Raw genomic sequence first — 21,898 nt, 5'->3', positions numbered from 1 at the left:
GATAAAAGGTTCTGATTTAACTGTTAAGATAACATACAGAATCTACAACCCAAGTCAAGAACTTCAGATGCATAAAACAATATAGTATATCAAAACAATGCTCCCAACACCAACTACAGAGTCATAAATATAAATTGCCAGTTTTCACAACTATGCTTCATAACTTAATTAGAACGCTTTCTCTTCTTTGCAAGATTCTCAAAAAGCTGCTGGACATCTGCAGTCGTGACAGGCTTCGAGGGGTCTGACGATTCCTGTTATGGAAAATACAAAACCAAATTATTGGCACCAAAAAGCAATGCCTTTAGCTTTCAAAACATATCGACATACCAGGAAAGAAAATATCTCATTCTTCATGTCAGCAATTCCGCTTAGTATTTCCATCTTCTCAACATGGCCCAGATTGTTCATAAAGTTCAACTCAGCACCCTCTAGTTTCTGAATATTCTCATTCCTTTTCTGCTCTCCCATTTTCTCATACTCAGCGATCGAGTCCTCTTTGTCGAGCAAGAAGCTAATTCGCCTCTGGGCATACAAGTCCGAACATTTTCCACACCTACACAGAAACTCTCTCCAACCTTTTGAAAGAAACAAGGGTTTGCTATTCCCAGTATCTGGGAGATTCTCGATTGTGCCTCCAATAATACAGTTGGTGCTCGGCCCAGCAACTTCACTGCATCCTTTAATTACAGCTTCTGCATCACCTTCTCCAGGAACAGTAAGAGATTTTGTATTGCTTAAACAAGAGACAGTGGAGCTACTGTCATCATCAAGTGTGTCTGAAGATATCAAAACAGTGTTTTCAACGGCCTTTTCCTTCCCAGTATCCGAAGGATCCGGTGCTGAAATGATTTGAGGATAGCAAGTAAGAAAAGAACAGATGACTGAACACCCTTGGCAGATGAAATCCTCATAAAGTGGCTCGCCTTCCTCGTCTCTAGGGATCTATTTGACAATAGAAAGATGGCCAAACTCAAATACATACTACGCAATAGCGAAAGGAGAAAATAACAGTAACAATATTATAATAATTAGAAAAGACAAAGAAAACCAATATTTCTAGAGTTCAACAAATTTATTGTTAGCGCTTAATAACTACTCCCTCCGTCCCGGATAATTCGAGTCACTTTGACCGGGAACGAGTTTTAAGAATTGTAATGAAAAGTGGGTTGAAAACGTTAGTGGAATGTGGGTCCTACCTTTATATATTAGTTTTATAATAAAATGTGAGTAGGAATGAGTTAGTGGAATATGGGGTCCAATACCAAAAATGGTAAAAGGAAATGGGACAAATTATTTGGGACGGACCGAAATGGAAAACTGGGTCGAATTATCCGGGACGGAGGGAGTACATAAGTATCTCATGTAGACAATAAGATAATACTATAAGTACATATTTTCAACAAAAGACAATAGTTGTACCATACCACAAAGCACTAACACAAGACAGTTCAATGTCTACCATACCATGCCAGTGGTAAAGGGGATAGAGATTTAATATTACAGACCAAACTACTAGTCTACTAGCGTCCGTAATTTGTGAGGAACCAATCAGATTCATATATTAGAATCTACATTTGAATTCATATATTAGAATCTACATTTGAACGTGAATGAATGTGTCGTCCCATTAAATATGAAACGTTTACTTTTCGGTACGGGATTTTATGTAGTGTTGTTTTGTGAGTTAATGAAAAGAGAATAAAGTATGCGAGATGGAAAAAGTAGAGATGGTGGTATCACAATTTTAGGAAACATTTAATTTTTAATGAGAAAACCCAAAAAGGGAAATGTTTCATTTTCAATGGGACAGAGGGAGCATGACTCAATGCTGTAATAAAAAGGGTTAACCAGCAACAAAACAAGCATAAGTACAGATGTGTTTGTTCCATTATTAACCATTTCAGTTCTCACTTTCCAGACTAAAGATTATTATTATTAACCAATAAATACATATACAGCCTTCCACAAAAATATGCAAACACCATAAAGAATGTTTTAGCAGTCATTATGCGAGCTTTTTGTCTTTTCAAGGACATGTGAAGTATAAGAGAAGCCAAAAGGTAACAATATAGATGCTAACCTTGTCACCAGACTGAAGACCGATATGCTCCTCATGAAACCAGTCCTCACAAATACAACACTGAATCATCTCAACTTGTTCTTCAACATTAGGATCGGGGTAAGGCAGATCACATGTGCAGTAAGTACCTTTGAAATTGTGGTTGTACATGTTCTCTGTATTCTCCACATCTTTGCTGGCTAAAAGCTTGCAGTAAACCTCACCGAATTTTGAATTTCCACAATCACATCTGAAATTTCTTTTGGTCCATAGTTCCAGTATCTAGTTAGAGCAGCACATAGTATCAGTTAGAAACCGTAGTGCAAGTTATTCATTCCTCCCCATATTAAAACCATTTCTTTTAACACATATCTTAAAATGTATGGGAGCTAAGAAGGTAAAGTACACATCCAAATATAACAAACTTGTCACTACATGCCAAATAAACATACACATCATTATCATAAGTATATATACCGTGAATGAGCAAAGAAATTAATAATGAAAACCCAAAACTTATTACAGAACTCAAATATACCTCATGGCCATCATGGCAAACCAAAGAACATGCTGTGCAGACCCCAGCATTCCCATCAGGTGTGCAGGTCAAACATGAGAAAATTGCCTGTCTTTTAACATACCCTTTTCCGTAGGTACACTCCTTGCCCTCATCACCTCCCAGAATTAAATCTGCTTCCTTTAAAGTGTATGAAAGAAAGAAAAGATTCAGCCAGTAAAAGGTACCATATCTGTAAAATGGCATGGGATGAAAATACTAACATATCAACAGCATGACTGATACATCATAATACACAAATAGTAATGCATATTCTGTGTCTCACTTTCTCCTATCTATTTCCACTTTAATAAATGGTTGGTTATCTCTCATGTCAAAGTTATTAGCATGGGCAAGTAACATAAAGGATCTTGTTTTTAAAGATTAATTTCAATAGGGATATCAAAATTGGAAAGGAAAGTAAGATCGATGCTCAAAGAAAGAGAGATAGAAAAACAACATTTTTGCCAACAAGAGTTGCTGCCTCCATAGTACTAGATGTTTGGGTATTGCGCAAAACAATATCTTAGCAACAAGAGTTAGTTCCTCCACTATTTAATAAGCAGATTGATTACCAGTAACTCCAATCACGGCCAAAATGCATACATTCACATCATCAAACTCAGTGTCTCGAATGATTTTGAAAATAAAATCTTTACCACATATTTTGTCTAATAGAAAGACCAACTGTAAGAATCAGATTTTAAACATGTTCTTAATCTACAGAAAGAAAAACAAATTAGGCTTTCTACCAACTGCAATCATAAGAAATGAGATTCTATTTAATGAATCAGTAAAAAATACGGTGTTGGATTACTGGGGATAACCGTCATATCCTAGAGCTGCACTTTAATTGCAGCATTTAAAACCTCTTTTCCACAAAATTCCCACCCTGAATTTCGAGTTGGTAACTTTTCTAGTTTATCCAAAAACATCAATAATTAGATAAGCTCGTAGTAATACATAATAAATCACTCACCAACTCCTCTTCTTCGACAGATTTCAGGTAATCCCCAATTGAAATCGTGGGCTCAGCATCAACTTCATCGTCAAAAACGTCAGACATATTTCCCTAGTCCCTTCAAGCAAAGTTACGCAAAAAGATTATAAAAGGAGAGAATAGCGAAACCCTATCAATTGTGCAATCGAAAATCTCACGATACTTGAGCCAAAAAAAAATTTGGGAAATAATACATGAACACAAAAAAAGCACATTTTGTTATAGAGTGAGATGGAATCCGAGGATGCGAATAGAATGAAAGAGAAAAAAAGAAACGTGACTAGAACAATAAAAATGATCGATTCTAGGGGTTTAATCAGAAGATTAAGCAGCCACGATTGAGGAAAGGAATTTTAACAGAGAAAGAGAATTGGGCTCCGAAATTTTCTTAGGGTTCTTTCTACTTTTGTCAATTGAGTATCCTAGGGATGTAAACATATTTCCCACCAAATCGATCCCCAATTTTATTTCTATCCGGTTTATAAGTACTCCCTTCGTCTGCAAAAAAATGTCATATTTTGCAATTTTAAGATGTCCGTGATTTAAAGTCTCATTTATCTTCTTTTTTTTTTTTAGGAAAAATTGACCATATCATTCAGCTAACACATCAACCCCACATTTCATACAAAGTTATCAAAGCTTCCTTCATCACAAGCAAGAGAGAAATGAGAGAAACGGAGGGAGTACACAGCTATCTCATTTTTTTTCATTCCAAACTCAAAGGTAATTGCAATTCACAATTTCACATACCAAACCCTCAACTGTGAAATTAAGTTCAAAAAATTCCTTTTGGCAGTGACTGAGAATTCCAACTTATTCCCCTCCTCCATCAACCAATTCGAGCACGGTAACGTTTTCTCCATTCCCTTTCACTCCAAACATCAAGCATGTCCTTTTGCATCAATCGAAAGTCGAAATTAAATCAACAACGAACCCAATCGAACATCACAAATAGAACACCCTCACGGCACACACGAGAAACATATCTTGTATAAGAAACTTACCTTGTGGGTTGTTTCGGAGCTGTTTCAAATGTTTCGGGTGAATCGAGCTTCTGCCGGACAGCAACTTGGCACGACGGGGTACGGGTGTTGGCTACGACGGCGGGTCTGGACCCCGAACAGCGTTGGTGGTGAGCTGCGAACGGCTGGGTGTAGACTGCGGCGACTCCGGAAAGATGGAGGCGGCTAACTGCGACGTGAATCCAGCGAAGCGGCGAAGAGGCAGCAGCGCTCTCCCTCCCTGAGACCGGTGGCTGTTCGAACCCGAGCACAGCAGTAAGACAGTGTCGCGATTAGAGCCGCGGTGGTGCGTCGGCGTGCTTGAATGGAAGGGAGTGAGAGGGAGGCGAAGGCAGCGGTGCTGCGTCACTCGCAAGGGATTTAATTTGGGGATTTCTCCTGTGTGAAATTTCAAACTGAGGAGATGGGGGAGACCGATTAAATGCAGGTCTGAGAATAGGGGGGGAGAACGGAGACGGTGGTGGTGCGTCGGCGGAAGAAAGAAAAGAGAGTTAGGGATTTCCTCTCATTTTGGGGATTTTGGGGAGATGGTGTGAGAGAGATGAGGCAGATGGAATGAGGAGGGGCCGATCCCTCTACTTATTTGGACTAGCTCAATTTGTCGTTGGGCTAATTTAATTGGAGTCTTGGTTCAAAGTAAATAATTTTGTTGGGCTTGTTTTTAAATGTAGGGAAAGTATTTAATTAATTTGCCGGATGAATAATTATTTTAAGCCCGGAATAAAGTAATTCGAGGAAAAATAATTGCGAGATTTTGAATTACGCGCTTAACTAAATCTTGGGATTTATTCTACATCGCCGAGGAAAATACGAGGAGTCAAGGAAGGAGTTTGTGGGCGCAAGCAACCGACTAGTGTCGTGATACGCTCGGATTTTGCACTATTTCAAGGTCATTTTGTGGTCCGTTTTGAGTGTTAAAGTTGCATTTTTTTTTTTGAACGCCTTCCTGGCGGAGGGTTAGGCGGACCCTCAACCCGTTCATTTAACGCGAGAAAATTACAAGGTGCCCAAAAGTGGCAGGAAATTACATGGTTCAAGAGACATAAAAGAGAGGGACCCTAAGAGTACAAAGGGGACCACCTCTAAGATGCGGCAGACAACCGTGTACTCTCTAGTTGGTTTAAATTGACATCAAGGAGGTTGAAACCAGAATGATGGAAATCCCAGCTGATTCATATGTACCAGAGCTTTGATCATAGGAGGGGCGGATTGTTTGTCATAATTGTTACTGTACTGCTCTTGATATCCAAGAGAAGCTAATTTGTCCGCCACCTTATTTCCTTCCCTATGGATATGGGAAATCTTCCAATTCTGGTCTCGGATGGAATTTATGATTCTTGCCATAACGTGACTATGTGTTGAAGCTCCGAGGCACCCTTCGCGGATGTTATCTACCACGATCTCAGCGTCCATTTCAATCCAGATATTACCTCTCACTTCTTTCGCCATTTCCAAGCCTTGGGCTAGAGCAAGTAGTTCGGCTTCGATGCTCGAGTCTGCGATCAGCGGCTGGTAGAAGCCCACGATGATATCGCCATGTTCATCTCTGATAATTCCTCCTCCTCCTGATCTCTCGGCAGAGGGAGTGAAGGTACCATCCGTGTTGAGCTTGCACCAGGAAGGTTGCGGACGTTTCCAAAGCACCGGTCTTGGTCTCTTTACCGGGTGAGGGCCGGGCATATTCAGCAGGGGCGAAGGAGACGGAGAACAACCCACCCACTGTTTCGTCATCAAGATCCCTGCTTTAGTGGCATTCTGGAGATGTAGCACCACCCTGTGTTCAACCTGAGCAATACGCGAAGAGGGGAAATAAGGGAGTTGGTGCACACAATCACAACAAAACACAGAAACAATATAATCAAACAAGAAAACTTCTCACACTTAGACCGGACAACGGGCTAAGTGGGAGAAGACAAAGATACAAAACAGGAAATAACATGTTGAGTATACACATAAACTTCTCACACTTAGACTAAGAATTGGGCTAAGTGGGAGAAAACAGAATTATAACCGAAAAACAACATGCTCAACTTAACAAAAACTTCTCACACTTAGACCAAGGATTGGGCTAAGTGGGAGAATGCACATAACAACAATTACACATGCTCAGCACAAATAAAACATAAACATATAAAAGAAAAATAAAACAATTGAAAAATAAAATTTACTTGGTCAATGGGGGGTTTCAATTCTGAGTCTGGCCCCCTCGGGAGCCAGACTTGGATGGTACGTTGGGGCGGTTCAATTTCAACTTCTTCTTAGCCGGCGACGCCAGCGCTTCCTCTTCAGTTATCACAGGGGTCTTAGGCAGGGGCTTCTTCATAGAGACGGACGCAAGAGCTTGAGATGCACGAGGGGCTACCAACGGCTTGGACGGGGGAGGGAGTTTCTGGAGTGACGAGCTTCCCTGACCGGGCTGCCTGACCACTTTACTGGGTCCAGGGGGCAGCTTCTGCTGGGTCTGGGAGAACTTCCTCCACTCTGTCATTTTCTTCATAATTCGACCGCATCGGCCATCATATCATTTTGGGCAGATGACCTTGTTGGGACTACCGCAGCGGAAGACACGGAAACCAAACAGGTCCTAGAACGGATCTATTTAGGTGATTATGCATTCGACTCCAATTTCATGCAATAAACATAGATCTATAGATATAACATCAAATAAACACATAATCATGCATATTCGATGTAGATTCGATTGTTACCTCATAATCCATCATTGGATTGACGTTGCTAGCTGCACCACCCGGAGATCCTTGGTTTATCGACCACGAATCTTCCAACCTATTCCCTTGTCCTTGATTCTCCATCCGTGTGGGCGGATCTCGAAGAACCAAATAAAAGTGATATGAGATCTAGGGAAAACCAACACAAACACGAAATTGTCTTGATCTAATCCTATGAATTAGGATAGAACAAGAACAAAAACCAAAACCCTAATCTCCCTCGTGCAAAGGCACGAAAACCGAGGCAAGAGGGGAGAGAGAGAGCGCCGGTTATGGCGGCTAGGGTTAGGGTTTGTGATGTGTGGAGTGCTTACTAGGGTTTCCCATCTCTACACTATTTATAAGCATGGACTTGTTGGGCTAGGATGGGGATCCATGGAATGACTTAAGTGTTGGGCTCACCCATTAGATAAATTACTAATTAAATCAAATGACCCATGATTTAATATATTATCAATGGAATATTATTTTGTTCCACTAAAGAATAATATTGCACTCCCACTTAAATCACCAAATTACAAATAACTTGGGTCCATTTTATTTTATAATATTTCCCGCGTTTAAGATTATCTTGATCCATCAATTTAATTCTTTTGTCTGCTATGTGACTAGAATTAAATTAATTCTCCAAAGAGTTTTTCTAGTTTGAAACTTTATTTATTATTCGTGGAATAAATTCCAACTGCGCAGATTTCTGAATAATAAATTCTTCTTTCAAACACCTCATTGGGGATCACCCTTTTAGGGATTTAATCATACCACACTGGGCACGCGAATTCTATGAAATAATATTCCAATACCTTCATGTTATTCAATTACTACCACCCAAGATATCATGAACTTGAGTTACGTACAAACTCTCACATATTGATAAGTCAAAGTGGCGTTTGATTGAATAAACAATATTGATATTAATATCATAGACTAGAAAATACTAAACTTTCTGAAATATATTCTTTCAGTAGATAGCAATAAAGAATACATTTCGGATTAGATCCTTTCAGTGCTTTACCACACCGGTGTTACTAATCTCTTCTTAGGTAAGAGAGAATTATCACAAACACCGCAACCGTACCAATAGGTAGCCAAAGCCTATCTAGGTTGTGAATACGTTTTTCTTCTTACTAGATCTGGCCAAGTCCCCTACTGGAAAACTCATGAGGAGATTCATCGAATTTCCCTACTTGACCTTCTTAGTAAAAAGCCTTAGACTTGTTTATCATATTTCAATAATAAACCATTATATTATATTATTTATTCTCATAATTAGGTAAACAAGTGGACGTGGCGTTTCTCGTATACATGCACAAGCTGACTGTACAAAGGCATGTACGCTCGAAGCATCTTTTAGTATACAAACACCAACAGACCTTTCGGCCAGAACATCCAGACTCCCTTTGATTTCCTGCAGCCCCATTTTTACTCCCCCGAGCTCCTCTTTCATCACAGCCATCTCTTTCCGCAGCTCTTCCACGTCCGTAGTCATCACATCCTCCACCAGGTCCGGTTCGCGTTTCACCTTGTCCACACTTGCACCCATATCGTAGAAGCAGACCTTTTCTCCCTCCATGTACAGCAGCCCCTTGTTGAAAAAATAATCCAGACTAAACACTTCCGGTGGCTCACACATCGTCACATCCGGTTCTGTCTTCCCGAACTTCATTATATAGTTAAGTTTGATGTAGGCACCCAGTAAATGACAAGTGAACATGTGGCGAGAGGGATTTGCGGCCATCTGATGGCAGGCTTGTGCTAACCAATACCCCAGGTGGACTTTAATTCGTTTAGACATACACCATGTGAAGTATAACTCAGTAGTGGTAAGGGCAGAGCTCGCGGTTCCCATCAGATTGTATCCGATAAACTCCTGCGCGAATCTTAAGAGATGGTTTGTGATGTGCAGGCCCTTCAAGACACTCGTCTTGAACTTTCCACTCCTTCCATGCGTGATAGACTCCCATGCGGTCTGCGGCGTAAATCCTGGGGTGTGCTTTGGTGGTCCGAACATCCGCTCATCCTAGATTCCTTCGTCATCCTCAGCATTTGTAAAAAGCCCCATCCGCAGAGACCATTCTCTAATGCTCATCTCGTGCTCTATGTTGAAGAGGCGGAAGGAAATCGAATCTGCATCTTGATCAGTGGTTGCCTTGAGCTTGAAAGTCGAGAAGAATTCCCTCGCTGCTACGAGCGGTACCACCTGGTCACTATGGTTCAGCAACCATTCGAAGCCAATGTCCTTAATAAAGGACAAGAATTCTTCTTCTGACTCAATGAATTCCAGAGCCTTCAGATCAAAGCGTTTCCCGAATTTAGCAACTTGCCCACTGCACTCCTGTCTTTGTATGTTTGGGCTCGCTTGGGGTCATCAAATTTCGCCATGGACGTTAGCAGTTTCTTCGTGACCCAGATCTCTGTCCGCTCATAATTTGGCACCCATTCTTCCTCAGATTCTTCCTCTGACTCGTGTTCCACTGCCGGACTGCCAGGTCCAGGGAATTTAGATGGTGCACGGGGCGGCGTCAGTGCTTCCTCCCTGACTGAAGAGATTCGATACGACTTCCTGGGCTTAGGAGTGGCCACCTTCTTGCCCTTTCTTTTGCGTTCCATAGCCACGTGGTGCTCTTCCGCAGTGTCCACCTCTTCTTCTAACCCAGGCATCTCTTCTTCCTGCACACTCTTTGCCCCTGGGGCAAAGGATCCTGATCCCCTGGACTGGTTGCATCATCTACTTCATCCAGCATGCTCCTTCGCGCCATCCTTCTTGACTCCCTCAGATTCACTGGCGAGTCGTCTCCCTCTGGCACATCGTCCAGATCCACAACGGGGACCTCATCCCCAACAAATTTCTTAGGGATCTCTCCCTCAGCAAACATAGATGGGGTTTCCCCCTTAGATGGTTTCAGAGTCTCCTCCTCAGTGTGTTTCGGGGTTTCCCCCTCAGATTCAAACAGGGTCCCCCCTCAACATACAGATTTAGGGTTTCCCTCTCCACAGGCTTTAAAATAGGGGTTGCCCCCTCAACAGACTCTTCAATAGGGTTTTCCCCTTCAACAGACTTTATAACAGAAGTATTACCTTTCCTCGCGGCCTCATTCCCAGAATCGTCCACCTCCATTCTGTCAAGCTCGTCCGCAAAACCGCTAACGCCCTCCTGTTCCTCCTCAAGTCCGCCAACCCCTTCTTGTCCTCCGATGTTTGGGCTCGGCCCAGTTTCTGCATGTGGTCGATCTTGGGTTTGGGCTATCGATTCGTCAGGTCTTTTTGGTGGTTGCGGCGCTATGGCTGTGGTTCCGGCAGATCTCCCTTGATGCATCGCCGAAAACAGGCCAAAGATTCTCTGGGCTTCTTCCCTGCTGCCAAACTTTTCCTCCAACTCCTTCAAGAATGCAGCTTCTTCAGAGTTTTCGGCGGCAGTGGGCTCTGGAATTGCGAAAGCACGCCACTCAGAGCGTATCTCAAGAACTGGAAAAGTCGCCAGAACCGGCGGTTGTTTGGACGAATCGCCGGACGGTGGCTTGGTGGTGGGGTTTTCCTTCCTTGCAGCAACATCTTGTGCCTTCTCCATGGTTTTTTTCTGCAAAGACTCACAAAAGCTAGGGTAAAATTCGGGGTTAGGGTTTGAGAGAAATTTGGGGGAGATTAGAGAGAGAATCGCGAGATTAGAGAGAGAAAGGTTGGTTGAAATTTTTGATTTGAAAGGGAAGGAATAAAGTTATTTTGCTTTTTAGGATAGGTTGGCGAATGGTTGCAAGGTGATGTAAGCAACCGTACGCCTCCTAGAAAGGTGGATTTTGAATTTCAAAAAAAACAATCGACTTCCCTCCAAAATCTTGTTCTGAAAATCCTTCCTCCCCTAGCAATTCACGATTCCATACAAAACTAAAGGTGAAACACCAAGTTCCTAGGTTGAGGAGTATGAGTGACAAAACAATTTCCCTGAAGAGTTTGGTGTTTCGAAAATATTTTTGAAGATTAACTTTTTCTTTGTTTGGACTTTTTTTGTATTTGAAAGCAATTAAACTATTTACACTTGCAAACAAGTGTTCAAGATTCCGTTTAATTTGGCTTCCAAAGAAAAGGCTTAAAGGCTCAAAATTGGCTCCACATGGAATTTTGAAAATTTTGAGAGGGTCGAAAATTTTGGGTATAAAAGTAGGCTAGAAAAGATGGCCTAACATCCTCCTAAATCAACTTAAACACTATGTAAATTTAGGCAAGACTAGGAGCAAGTTCTAGAAACATATACATGAATGCACATAAATCACACAAGAAAGAAATTTAAAGCTCAAATCTCACAAGGTATAAAGCATGATTCAAGGCGAACAAGCAATTCACTAATTTTGCACCTTTTCACCAAACCATCAAATCAAAACGTTAAGCCATACTTAAACATAGATGGAATGTAATATCATCGTCAACTCGATCTAAAGTGTGTCCCTAAGCATGCGTGTTTCTAAGTTCTTCATGTTATGCTCACGACATGTTTCAAGGTTTTCACAAGGATTCATCTTCAGGTTTTATTTCAAAACAAAGCAAAAAAAAAAAAAAGCAAAAACAGAAACCCTAAACTCACGGTCCACCACTTCATCCCCCCAAACTTATTTACAACAAAGTGTAAAATAAGTTTGTAGAGTTGGTAGGGACGTGAGTAAACTAGAAAGCAATAAAAATACCTTGAAATTTTCTCGTGGGGTCCGGACGGGGCGAAAATTCGAAAAAGATCAAAAAATCGTGCTGGAACTGTCATTGGGCAGCGGTCGCTGCAGATGAGTCAGACCTATCAAGTGCATGGCCAGCGGGCCGCTGCAACACATGCAGCGGTCGCTGGCGGGAGTCCAGAACCTGCGAAAAAATTTCAAGGCTTTAAAACGAAAATTCAAAATAAAAATAACCAAAAACTTAATAAAAAATTGTCAAAACATCAAAAACAAATTGTCTTATGACAAAGTAATGATACAAATGCTCATTTAAAGTCATGATCTTGACTTCATCATTCTTGAGGAGGAGGGAAACGAGCACTATGGTCCTCGAAGGCTCCGATGAGATTGGTGATGTCCTCCCTCATGGTTTGACGCTCCTCTTGAGCCTCCGTGGCCATTTGGCGAAGCTCGGCAAGTTGTTGTCGTTGATGAACGTCTTCGAGCCTTTGAGCCTCCCAAAAGTTCGTCTCGGGCGCCCGCCAATCGCCTTGAGCATTCCAACCTTGTTGGTTGAAAGCGTTGACTTGTTGTTGCTCCACCCAACGGTTGGCCCAAGTGTTGGACATGTTTTGCAAGTAGGAGAACATCTCTCCTATTTCGGCGGAGGAACCGGCTTGGAATTCCTCTTGAGGATCCGGTCGACCTCGGCGGCGGTTCCTCCTGTTGCGGCGGCGGTGGCCTTCTACTTCTTCCTCCTCTTCCTCTTCATGCCGAGGCGGCGGCGGCGGTGGCGGTGCCCCACTTCCTTGAGCATACGAATGCTCTCCACCCTCCACATTCATCAATGGTGGCGTAGGTGGAATCAACTTCCGGTTCGAAGTTGGGGAAGTGCAGCGGCATGTTCCGCCTCCTAAACTCCCCATCAATGGGGTTAGCTTCGATTACACTCCGGTGGGCAGCGGTGTCGAGCCTCCAATTTGCCTTATTGTCCCACGTATCAACCTTGGTCAATTGTGGGAGTGGAACGGGAAAGTAATCCTGCGCCGACTGTAGGAAGAAGGCTTGGCCACTCAAGTCGGTCTTCAAAAGACCTACTGCAAAAAGGACCTCATAGCTGATGAACATCTCACCCATATCCGGAGTGAAGTCCACCGTTGGGATGCCAACATATTCGGCAATCGCCGTGATCAACTCACGTCCTTCTTGGAGATGCGGTCGACGTAGATGGTGGAGAGGATTCCAAAGTTGATCCCCTTCTTGTTGAGCAAGCTCCAATCACGTCCATCTCGGTTTGGGAGACACTCCCACCGTCAATCCGGGCAAACATTAGCTGCGTCATCGCCCGGTGGAGGTATCGAAGGACGGGGTTGCGGATGGAAGAATACTTGGCGTAGGCCGTCAAAAAGTCCTCCCCTTCGATGGTCATAGCTCTCCACATGTCGAAGTAGTTACACTCCACTTCCTCGTCGGGGTTGGGGTTGGGGTTGTGGTACTGGAACACCTCGCACAAATCCGCCATGGTGAATGTGTGGTTGTGGTTGCCGAAGCGGAAGTCAATGGACTCGGGGATGCGGGTGCGGCGGTCCTTGTTGACCTTAAGTTTACTTAGAAACTCAAGAGTGAGTCTGCAGTAGGATGGCCACCTCCCACGAAACATATGGCCAAGGCCATTACCCTCACTGATGTCATACAACGCCAAAAAGTCCTCTATAATCCCCAAAGTGGCGAGGGGAAGATCATGTGGGTATCTTGAAGGCATGGTGTCTCTCACCGAGACTTTCTTCCACATTGCCTTGTGTGCTTCCAACGGAAGGCTAATGCCATAGCTCTTCGCGTTTTCGGGCTTTCCTCTTGTTGTCATGGTCCTACAAAGAAACACAAAACTCATAAAAAGAGCATCATCAAGTGACAAACAAGGGCTTCCCCCTAAACTTGCAATCAACCAAGCAATGATCAACAAAAATAGACCATGTTGTGCAAGCTTGTACTTAGCATGTATTCTAGAGTGACTCATGAAGACATAAAACAACATCAGCACAAAAGAACACCAATAATCCATCCCCCAACGTGAATTAATCCCCATGCAGAGACGCATCATCATAAACAACAAAACCAACAATCTCTATTATCTACTCGTGCATTGCAATTCATGGGAATAATAATAGCCTCACAATGCTATGAACATGATTGCAATGTATAACAACAAAGAGCAAGGAGGGATTTCACTATCAAAACTCACAATTCATCACCCAATTCTCAAATATAACCAAAAAAATCATGAAATAACAACATCAAACTCATCCCCCATGTTGAAACAAACTTCTCAACCGAACAATTCATCAAATAAAGCAAAATCCATGGAAAAATTCAAGCAAAAGCTCAGAAATTGAAGTGGGGATTCCATACCTTGATTTGGAGTGATTTGAAAAGAGAGAATGGAGAGAAAAGATGAAGAAAAGAGAAAGAAAAACTAACTCTAAAGCAGTTTTCGCGTCACTGCCTCTCGCGCAGCAACCGCTGCAGGTCTCTCCTGACGGCGGTCTCCTACGGGCCGCTGCGGCACACACAGCGACCGCTACGGCCCGACCCTATTCCTACGCACGTGTCAAAATGGCAGCGACCGTTGTGGGTTACGTAGCGGTTGCCGTTAAATTTTTATTTTTATTTTTAATTTTATTTTTATTTTTATTTTTATTTTATTTTTTTGGAAAACGGAGATACGATAATCAAGAGAAAATAAAAGAAAATAAAATATTGGGTTGCCTCCCAACAAGCGCCTTTGTTTTGAAGTCGTTGGCTCGACTTAAAGTTACCCAACTAGCTAGGCGGGTTGATGACCCTTGTGCTAAAACCGTGAATTGGATCAAGTCCAGTGGCTACGGGATTCTCTTGAGCGGTCGCTGCACATGTCCCAGCGACTGCGTCTTCAGACTTTTCAGCACAACTTTTCCGGAGCGGACCGCTTCAAGCATAGCGGTCGCTGTGGGCCAACGATCGCTGCGGCACACCCTCAGCGAGCCACTGGGCGTCTTGAACGCGTCGGAATTCCATCTTCAACTTTTTCCTATCTTTTTGGCTCAAATATGCACAATTCTCACAAAACATGTCAAAATACCAAAATAGATAAAATACGTGAAATATGGACATGAATTGTGATTTAGACACTAAAAACAAACAAATTAAGGGCCCTAAAGTAGTGCAAAATCCGAGCGTATCAGTGCATCACAAGAAGAAGACATATTGAATTTGAAGTATGAGAATGAGAATAGAAAATAGAGATTGAGAAGAGAAATCCTTGTCACACGAGAATGGGGTGAGTAGAAATGATAGGGAAGGGAGTATTTATAGGAGAAAAATTGGAAAAACCCAATTTTTTTAAAAAAAATAACTGAAATTTGAAATTTCAGTCGGTTTATCGCCGGAACCGGCGGTTTAGGGCTGAACCGGTGGTTCAGTCCACGGTTTCTGACGGAAAACTGATGGTTTTTGCCCACTTTTTTGCAACACTGCACCTGAAAAGCCTAGGACCTAGCCGGAAAACCTACTTGAACCGTTGAACCGCCGGTTTGACGGCGAACCAACAGTTCCGATTTCTCAAATTCTTGAACCTGAACCGAACTGTCCGGTGGTTCGAACCGGCGGTTAACAGCTGATTTGGATCAGTTTGTGCATGTCTAATTCTATATTATTAAAGATTTTCATTTATATCTGAACTTACATTTATTCTATTTGCAATTAATATTCCACATATATTTTTTTAAATGTACTACCATTTAAATTTGATTTTACCAACTCACATTCAGAGACTAAATAAAAGAAGAAAACACATAAATATATATTTTAGTAGAGCTCCCCAAATCTCGCACTTAGCATTGCGGTATGTGCCAAAACCCAGGAACGACGTCAAGAATTTATAACCGGGGGATGGGGTTGGAGGGGGCATAATAAAACATATGCAAAATTAAGGGTTTTTAAAAGGGGCAATTAATGAGAAATTAAAATAAATAAATTTTATAGTACATAAATTATATATAAGTGATGAAAATGGAGGAGGGCAATTTGCCCCTTCTTGATACTAGATTCTTGATACGAGCCAGCTCTGTTCCTGCCAAAACCAGCAGTGCTGGCAAGAAACGGAGAGCTCAAACGAGGAGAAGGAGTATTGCTCTTTGATATATTAGACTTGCTACCAACACTATGGCCGGTGTTTATCCTCGCCATTCTATCTTTATATTTTTATACTCCCTCCGTCCCATGTTACTTGCACTTTTACTTTTCGGCACATCACAAACTCCTTACACTATTTATAGTTTAAGTTAGAATTAATGCATTTAATTAATATGTTAGATTAAGTTAAGAGGTCCTTTATTAAGTGATGTCTTATTACACTTAAAATTTTAATTTAATTACATTAAAAAATCAATCTCAAATTTACGGCCTAAAATAAAAAGTGCGAGTAGCTTGAGACGGAGGGAGTATTATACTTATGTGCTCCTTTATAAATTAACACATACTACTACATCACAATTTTTTTTTTAAATTACGATGCATCACTAATTTTTTCTATCCATTACATTTCTTAAAACTTGAACGGAAACTATAAACATTGGAAAGCGGAAGAATTTTACAATTGGGTCCAATGTTGTCAATCTGGAATTTGAACTCTAGTCGGTCGCCAAACGCTTCTAAAATCCGACAAATTTCTCGCATTCTCTATTTTTGGATCCTCGTTTCAAACCCAGAGCTTTTACTCTTTGCCATATTGCATTCTCATGAGTAAATATTTTACTACTACAGGAAGGCACAGAGAGAAAAGGGGAAAGTGATTTTCTCGCATCTAAATTTGCGTAAATGCGACGATTAATTCAAAAACTCACTGTGAAGAGGATGAGAAACTGATTTTTCTCTTGTTTCCGATTGAATTTCGCTCCGGACCTTGGCCTGTAAAGGAGCCCCGACTATCTTTTCTGGGTCCGGAGATTTAGGGTTTTTTCATTGCATGTTACAATTCAAAGCTCGGATACATTCGATATGCATAATTTCTTTAGGGTTTAGATTTCTCTGTAAAAAGTGCCATGGACGGGCGGAGAATAACGGCAAGCCCCAGGCCGTGCTGTGGCCGGCGAGTGGTCGCGAAGAAGCGGCCGCGCGGTGGTTTAGATGGTTTTGTTAATAGCGTGAAGAAGCTGCAGAGAAGGGAGATTTCCTCGAAGCGTGATCGTGCTTTTAGCATGAGCGATGCTCAGGAGCGATTCCGCAACATTAGCTTGCAGGTTTAGTTGATTTTCACCATCTTTTCGACTTCTTCAACCTTTTCAGGTTTTGGCCCATTTCAAGGGTTTGTAGGTAGTTGCCTCTAAAGATTTGAACTTTGATGAACTATATTTGCCTATAACGAAGATTTTGACGCACAGAAAAATTAGGGCTTTTGGGTGCTTGCTTGATGAAGTGTTTGCCGAGATTTGGAGGGCATTTTTTCACCTCAATTTCCCCTTTTTTTGCTTCTCACTTGAATTAGCATGTTTGTAGATCTGTATACCAGAAGGTGTATTATTTATCTTTTTGTGTGGAGAATGTGCTACAATATTTTTAGTTGTTATAACAGTGTTTTACATGGATAGGTGTTTCAGTCTATACCTAAAGCCGATATTATAATTCGCCTTTTATGCTAACATGCCACGACTTATAAAGGAAGCTGAGAGACATATTAGATAGTAGTAGTGGGTTATGACCTTCTCCATGATTCTTTCGTCAACTCAACTGACACATATAGATGTTATAGATGTTATGAAATGGTTCTTTAGAGTGCGATATCCATGAATCTACTTACATGGTCAACAAATTATGCACCTAAGTCTTCTCTAGTACAGTGATTTACTCTTCTTTAACACTTTTAGGTCAAATAATAGGGTTTTCTAATGAACAAGATTTTGTACAAATAAGGTGTTATAGGTTTGTTAGCCATTAAATCTTTTGGCTTTGTCTGGTTTCACATTATATTAAACCCTTCTATTTTTTGAAAAATGTCGATTGCTACTTTTCTGAATTGCTCTTCTCGTCATCCATATTGGTTGCTACATTGTCTAGTTTTTGTTAGTGTTCTAGAATGTCCTCAAGGTAGCTTCCTAGAGACTCATCAACTCAGGCAGCCCTTGTGCATCCCTATCTTTGTCCCCAGTCTGCCCCTCCCAGGCGCGGGCCGAGTAATGACTTGCTATGATACATGGAGTGAAGATGATGGCCCGATTAAACAAGTTTTGGAGGGGTCGTCCATGCTTATGCTTAGTAATGTAAAAAAGATTATAATTCCAAGCCGTTTGTGAAAAATGTATTATACTTTTGCACCCCACTATTGAAGAAGCTGGTATAGGAATTTAATGTTCTGTAGCACTAGTATGAGTTTGAAGATACAATTTGTAATTGTTTATTGAATGAGCAAGTTTCTTTCTTTTATTTGTTTTAAGTACATAAACTTTCTTCTCATATACTTTAGTATATTGATAAATTTGATTTTAATTGAGTTCAAATAGTTTCTTCACTTATCATGTATGATAGTGATATGCGGCATGAAAATTCTTGCTCATGAAAATTCTCTAGTTTTGGTGTAGAGGATGAGCAAGTTCTTGTCATTTTTTCTGTTCATTATCAGCTAAATTTTAATTCCTAAAATCTGATGGAGGTGTTATAACATTTATGTCAAACTGATCACATTATAAGCATCAACTCATTTGAAAGAAGTCTTTTTCTCTAGAACTCATTATTTTTGGCTGTTTATATTGTATTCAACTGTCATGAGGAGAATGGATATAATGTTGCCTATGTGCATGATGGACTAATACCGACCTTGATCTTTTGGTTCAGGAGGAGTATGATACTCATGATCCCAAGGGATATTGTTCTTTGTCATTACCGTTTCTTAAGAAGAGGTCAAAAATTATTGAGATAGTTGCTGCCCGTGATATTGTCTTTGCACTTGCCCAATCTGGTGTGTGTGCAGCATTTAGTCGAGGTACAAAACTACTGAAATTTAAGCTCCTTGTGCATTTTCTCTTGGCTATTTAAAGGGCTTATATATGTCACCTATTTGATGCAGAGACTAACGAGAGGATATGCTTCTTGAATGTTTGTCCTGATGAAGTCATTCGGAGCTTATTCTACAACAAAAATAATGATTCACTAATTACTGTTTCTGTCTATGCTTCGGATAATTTTAGTTCCTTAAAATGCAGAACAACACGGATAGAGTAATTTCATCTTACCATTTGCTTGCTGTTTCTTTTTGTTCTCATTTTGTTTTATTACTCCTCATTACATCTGTGGCCCATCTTTTAGATACATACGAAGGGGCAAACCTGATGCTGGTTTCCCTCTTTTTGAGTCCGAGTCATTGAAGTGGCCTGGTTTTGTCGAGTTTGATGATGTGAATGGAAAGGTTCTTACCTACTCTGCACAAGACAGGTAATCTTAGCTGATAAGTGGATCATCTATTATATTTGACACGTATATTTTTCTGATATCTACAACTGTCTTCTTTCAGCATATACAAGGTTTTTGACTTGAAAAACTACACGATGTTGTACTCGATTTCAGATAAAAATGTTCAGGAGATCAAGATCAGGTAATGTTACAGGGGGGATGCTTCTTTTAATCTTGAAACTATAGTTTTACCTTTGGGATTATATTGAAAACTGTGGTTTGGGTATGCCAGTTGTGCTATTATGATTTTATGCATGCTTGAGTAATCGACTATTAGCTGAATTACTTGCAATGATAATTGGAGGTTGTAAATTTGTTTCCCTCCCTCTGATTGTGTTCTGCTGGCATTTTGTTTAATATTTTTTGCATATGTTTTGTACAATAGTCCAGGAATCATGCTTTTGATATTCACAAAAACCCAAGGCGCCGTCCCCTTGAAGATTCTCTCAATTGAAGATGGGACTGTTTTGAAATCGTTTAACCATCTTCTTCATAGAAACAAGAAGGTTGATTTCATCGAGCAGTTCAATGAGAAGCTTCTAGTCAAGCAAGAGAATGAGAATCTCCAGATTGTTGATGTAAGTTTCTATATATTGCAATTGTGATGTTCTTGTCCTTCCGAAATCTGACGTCCTGTCTATTTAGGTTCGCAATGTTGAGATAACAGAAGTTAGCCGGACCGAGTTCATGACCCCTTCTGCATTCATATTTCTGTATGAGAACCAATTATTCCTGACTTTCAGAAACCGAACAGTTGCTGTCTGGAACTTCAGAGGGGAACTTGTGACCTCATTTGAGGATCACCTTTTATGGCATCCTGATTGCAACACTAACAACATATATATCACAAGTGATCAGGATCTCATCATTTCGTATTGCAAAGCAGATTCTGATGAACCATTGTCTGATGGCATAGGTATGTTCCGGAAGCACATAGTCATTCCTTAAGTTCTCTATATCTATTACATGGTGTATATTTCATTAGGGAAAACAGATACTCCCTCCGTCCCGTAGAAACAGGCCCTTTAGGGTTGGCACGGGTTTTAATGTATAATTGGTAAAATAAGAGAGGAGGAGAAAAAGTAGTTGAAAGTACAAGTGGGTGGTGGGACCATAAATGATAAAGTAAAAGAGAAGAAGAACAAAGGTTACTATATATGGATATTATGGGACGGACGAAAAAAGAAATATGGCCTATTTCTATGAGACGGAGGGAGTATGTTGTTTCTATACTTTTAAAGCAGGTGGTGGGTCCATTGAGACCCTTCACTTTTATTTGTATTAATATTAGTATTAATGTTCATCTGTGCACTTTTGTCCATGTCAAAATTTTAACCTTTCACTTTTACTTGTAAAGATTGGGTTCTTTATATGAATTTTTCTTTTACACTAGGCACTACATTTTCGTTTAACCTCTGTGGAATACAATAGGAACTATGTTAACATGACAATCTCTATTAATGGGCCTAATGTTTGTCTTGTTCCTCATGTATTTCTTGTTGATGCAGCGGGTTCTATCAACATCAGCAATATCTTAACTGGTAAGTGCTTGGCAAAAATAAAAGCAAGCAACAGTCTTCCGATGAACGAATGCAACTGCAGTGCAGGTTGTGGGGGGAAGAAGTGCAACTCAAGGAAGCGCATCCAAGCTTCTAGAATCAGCACCGTTGCTGAGGCCTTGGAAGATATCACTGCCCTCTTCTATGATGAGGACCGCAACGAAATATACACTGGAAATAGGCATGGTCTTGTTCATGTGTGGTCCAACTAAAGGGGTGGCAAGTTGGCCCCCATTTCTTATGGAATGCTAAATGATTAGTCTTCCCAATAACTTGTTTTGAGTTTGTGCTTTTCTGACCTCCATGAAGGGGGGTTGTCCATGTGAACTATCATGATCATGATGCTCTTTTAATATGTGGACGCATGTATTTGTCAATTTACTCAATGGCGTTTTGGACCTAACTAAAGTTTGAGTAGCATTTTGTGTGTAGATGTAAGAGTCAGGGTAAGAACAGTGCTTGTTCTGCAAGATAATCTGGTTTCTCGGTAAATTGCCTGTCTTTGTTTCTGAATTAATGATTCTTCTTTTGTTCTTCTTGGTTACTGTTTTTATTTAAGGCGCTTTGGGTTTTACTCAAGAACCAGAACTGTGTATGAATGATGAAGGCAATCGTAGTGTGAATTGTAGTAGTACTAATTTACTCCAATTGTCAAGCTGCATATATTATTACTTCCTCCGGTCCACAAGAATATGCACTCTAGATTAAGCACGTGTTTTAATGCATAATTGGTAAAGTAAGATAGAGATAGAAAAGAAAAGTAATTCAAATATTGATAGCGGAAAATGGGTTTTATCTCATTAGAAAAAAGACTTTTTAAAATTAGAAAATGCATATTGTGAGACGAATAGAAA

The 21,898-nt window shown here is 40.8% G+C and overlaps 2 protein-coding genes across 7 annotated transcripts; one reads left to right on the top strand and one right to left on the bottom strand.

Annotated features, from left to right (window-relative positions):
* LOC125205406 (putative E3 ubiquitin-protein ligase UBR7) lies at nt 1–5,201 on the bottom strand. 4 transcript variants are annotated; one of them, XM_048104311.1, is made up of 7 exons: nt 4,623–5,201; nt 4,369–4,510; nt 3,598–3,697; nt 2,601–2,759; nt 2,084–2,344; nt 331–945; nt 1–254 (listed from the first exon to the last, which is right to left on the bottom strand). In XM_048104311.1, exons 3-7 carry the CDS (start codon nt 3,682–3,684, stop codon nt 165–167), a joined length of 1,212 nt encoding a protein of 403 aa, XP_047960268.1. In that variant the 5' UTR covers nt 3,685–3,697; nt 4,369–4,510; nt 4,623–5,201; the 3' UTR covers nt 1–164. The 4 variants fall into 4 exon arrangements, with proteins under 4 accessions (XP_047960268.1, XP_047960270.1, XP_047960269.1 ...); XM_048104313.1 differs by having other exon boundaries at nt 3,598–3,690; XM_048104312.1 differs by lacking the exon at nt 4,369–4,510.
* Nucleotides 5,202–16,664: 11,463 nt separating this feature from the next.
* On the top strand, nt 16,665–21,557 carry LOC125206013. Of its 3 annotated transcripts, none has more exons than XM_048105272.1 (9): nt 16,665–17,282; nt 18,871–19,018; nt 19,103–19,253; nt 19,342–19,467; nt 19,547–19,627; nt 19,871–20,063; nt 20,131–20,401; nt 20,994–21,026; nt 21,093–21,557. In XM_048105272.1, the coding sequence occupies exons 1-9, from the start codon at nt 17,085–17,087 to the stop codon at nt 21,254–21,256; spliced, it is 1,365 nt and encodes a 454-aa protein (XP_047961229.1). In that variant the 5' UTR covers nt 16,665–17,084; the 3' UTR covers nt 21,257–21,557. The 3 variants fall into 3 exon arrangements, with proteins under 3 accessions (XP_047961229.1, XP_047961228.1, XP_047961227.1); XM_048105271.1 differs by having other exon boundaries at nt 16,666–17,282; nt 21,088–21,557; XM_048105270.1 differs by having other exon boundaries at nt 16,669–17,282; nt 20,994–21,557.
* Nucleotides 21,558–21,898: the final 341 nt, after the last annotated feature.

The sequence above is a fragment of the Salvia hispanica genome, chromosome 2, assembly GCF_023119035.1.
Source record: "Salvia hispanica cultivar TCC Black 2014 chromosome 2, UniMelb_Shisp_WGS_1.0, whole genome shotgun sequence".
Taxonomy (NCBI): domain Eukaryota; kingdom Viridiplantae; phylum Streptophyta; class Magnoliopsida; order Lamiales; family Lamiaceae; genus Salvia; species Salvia hispanica.
Note: the sequence above shows the minus strand (reverse complement) of the source record. Positions and strands in the feature narration are given on the sequence as shown.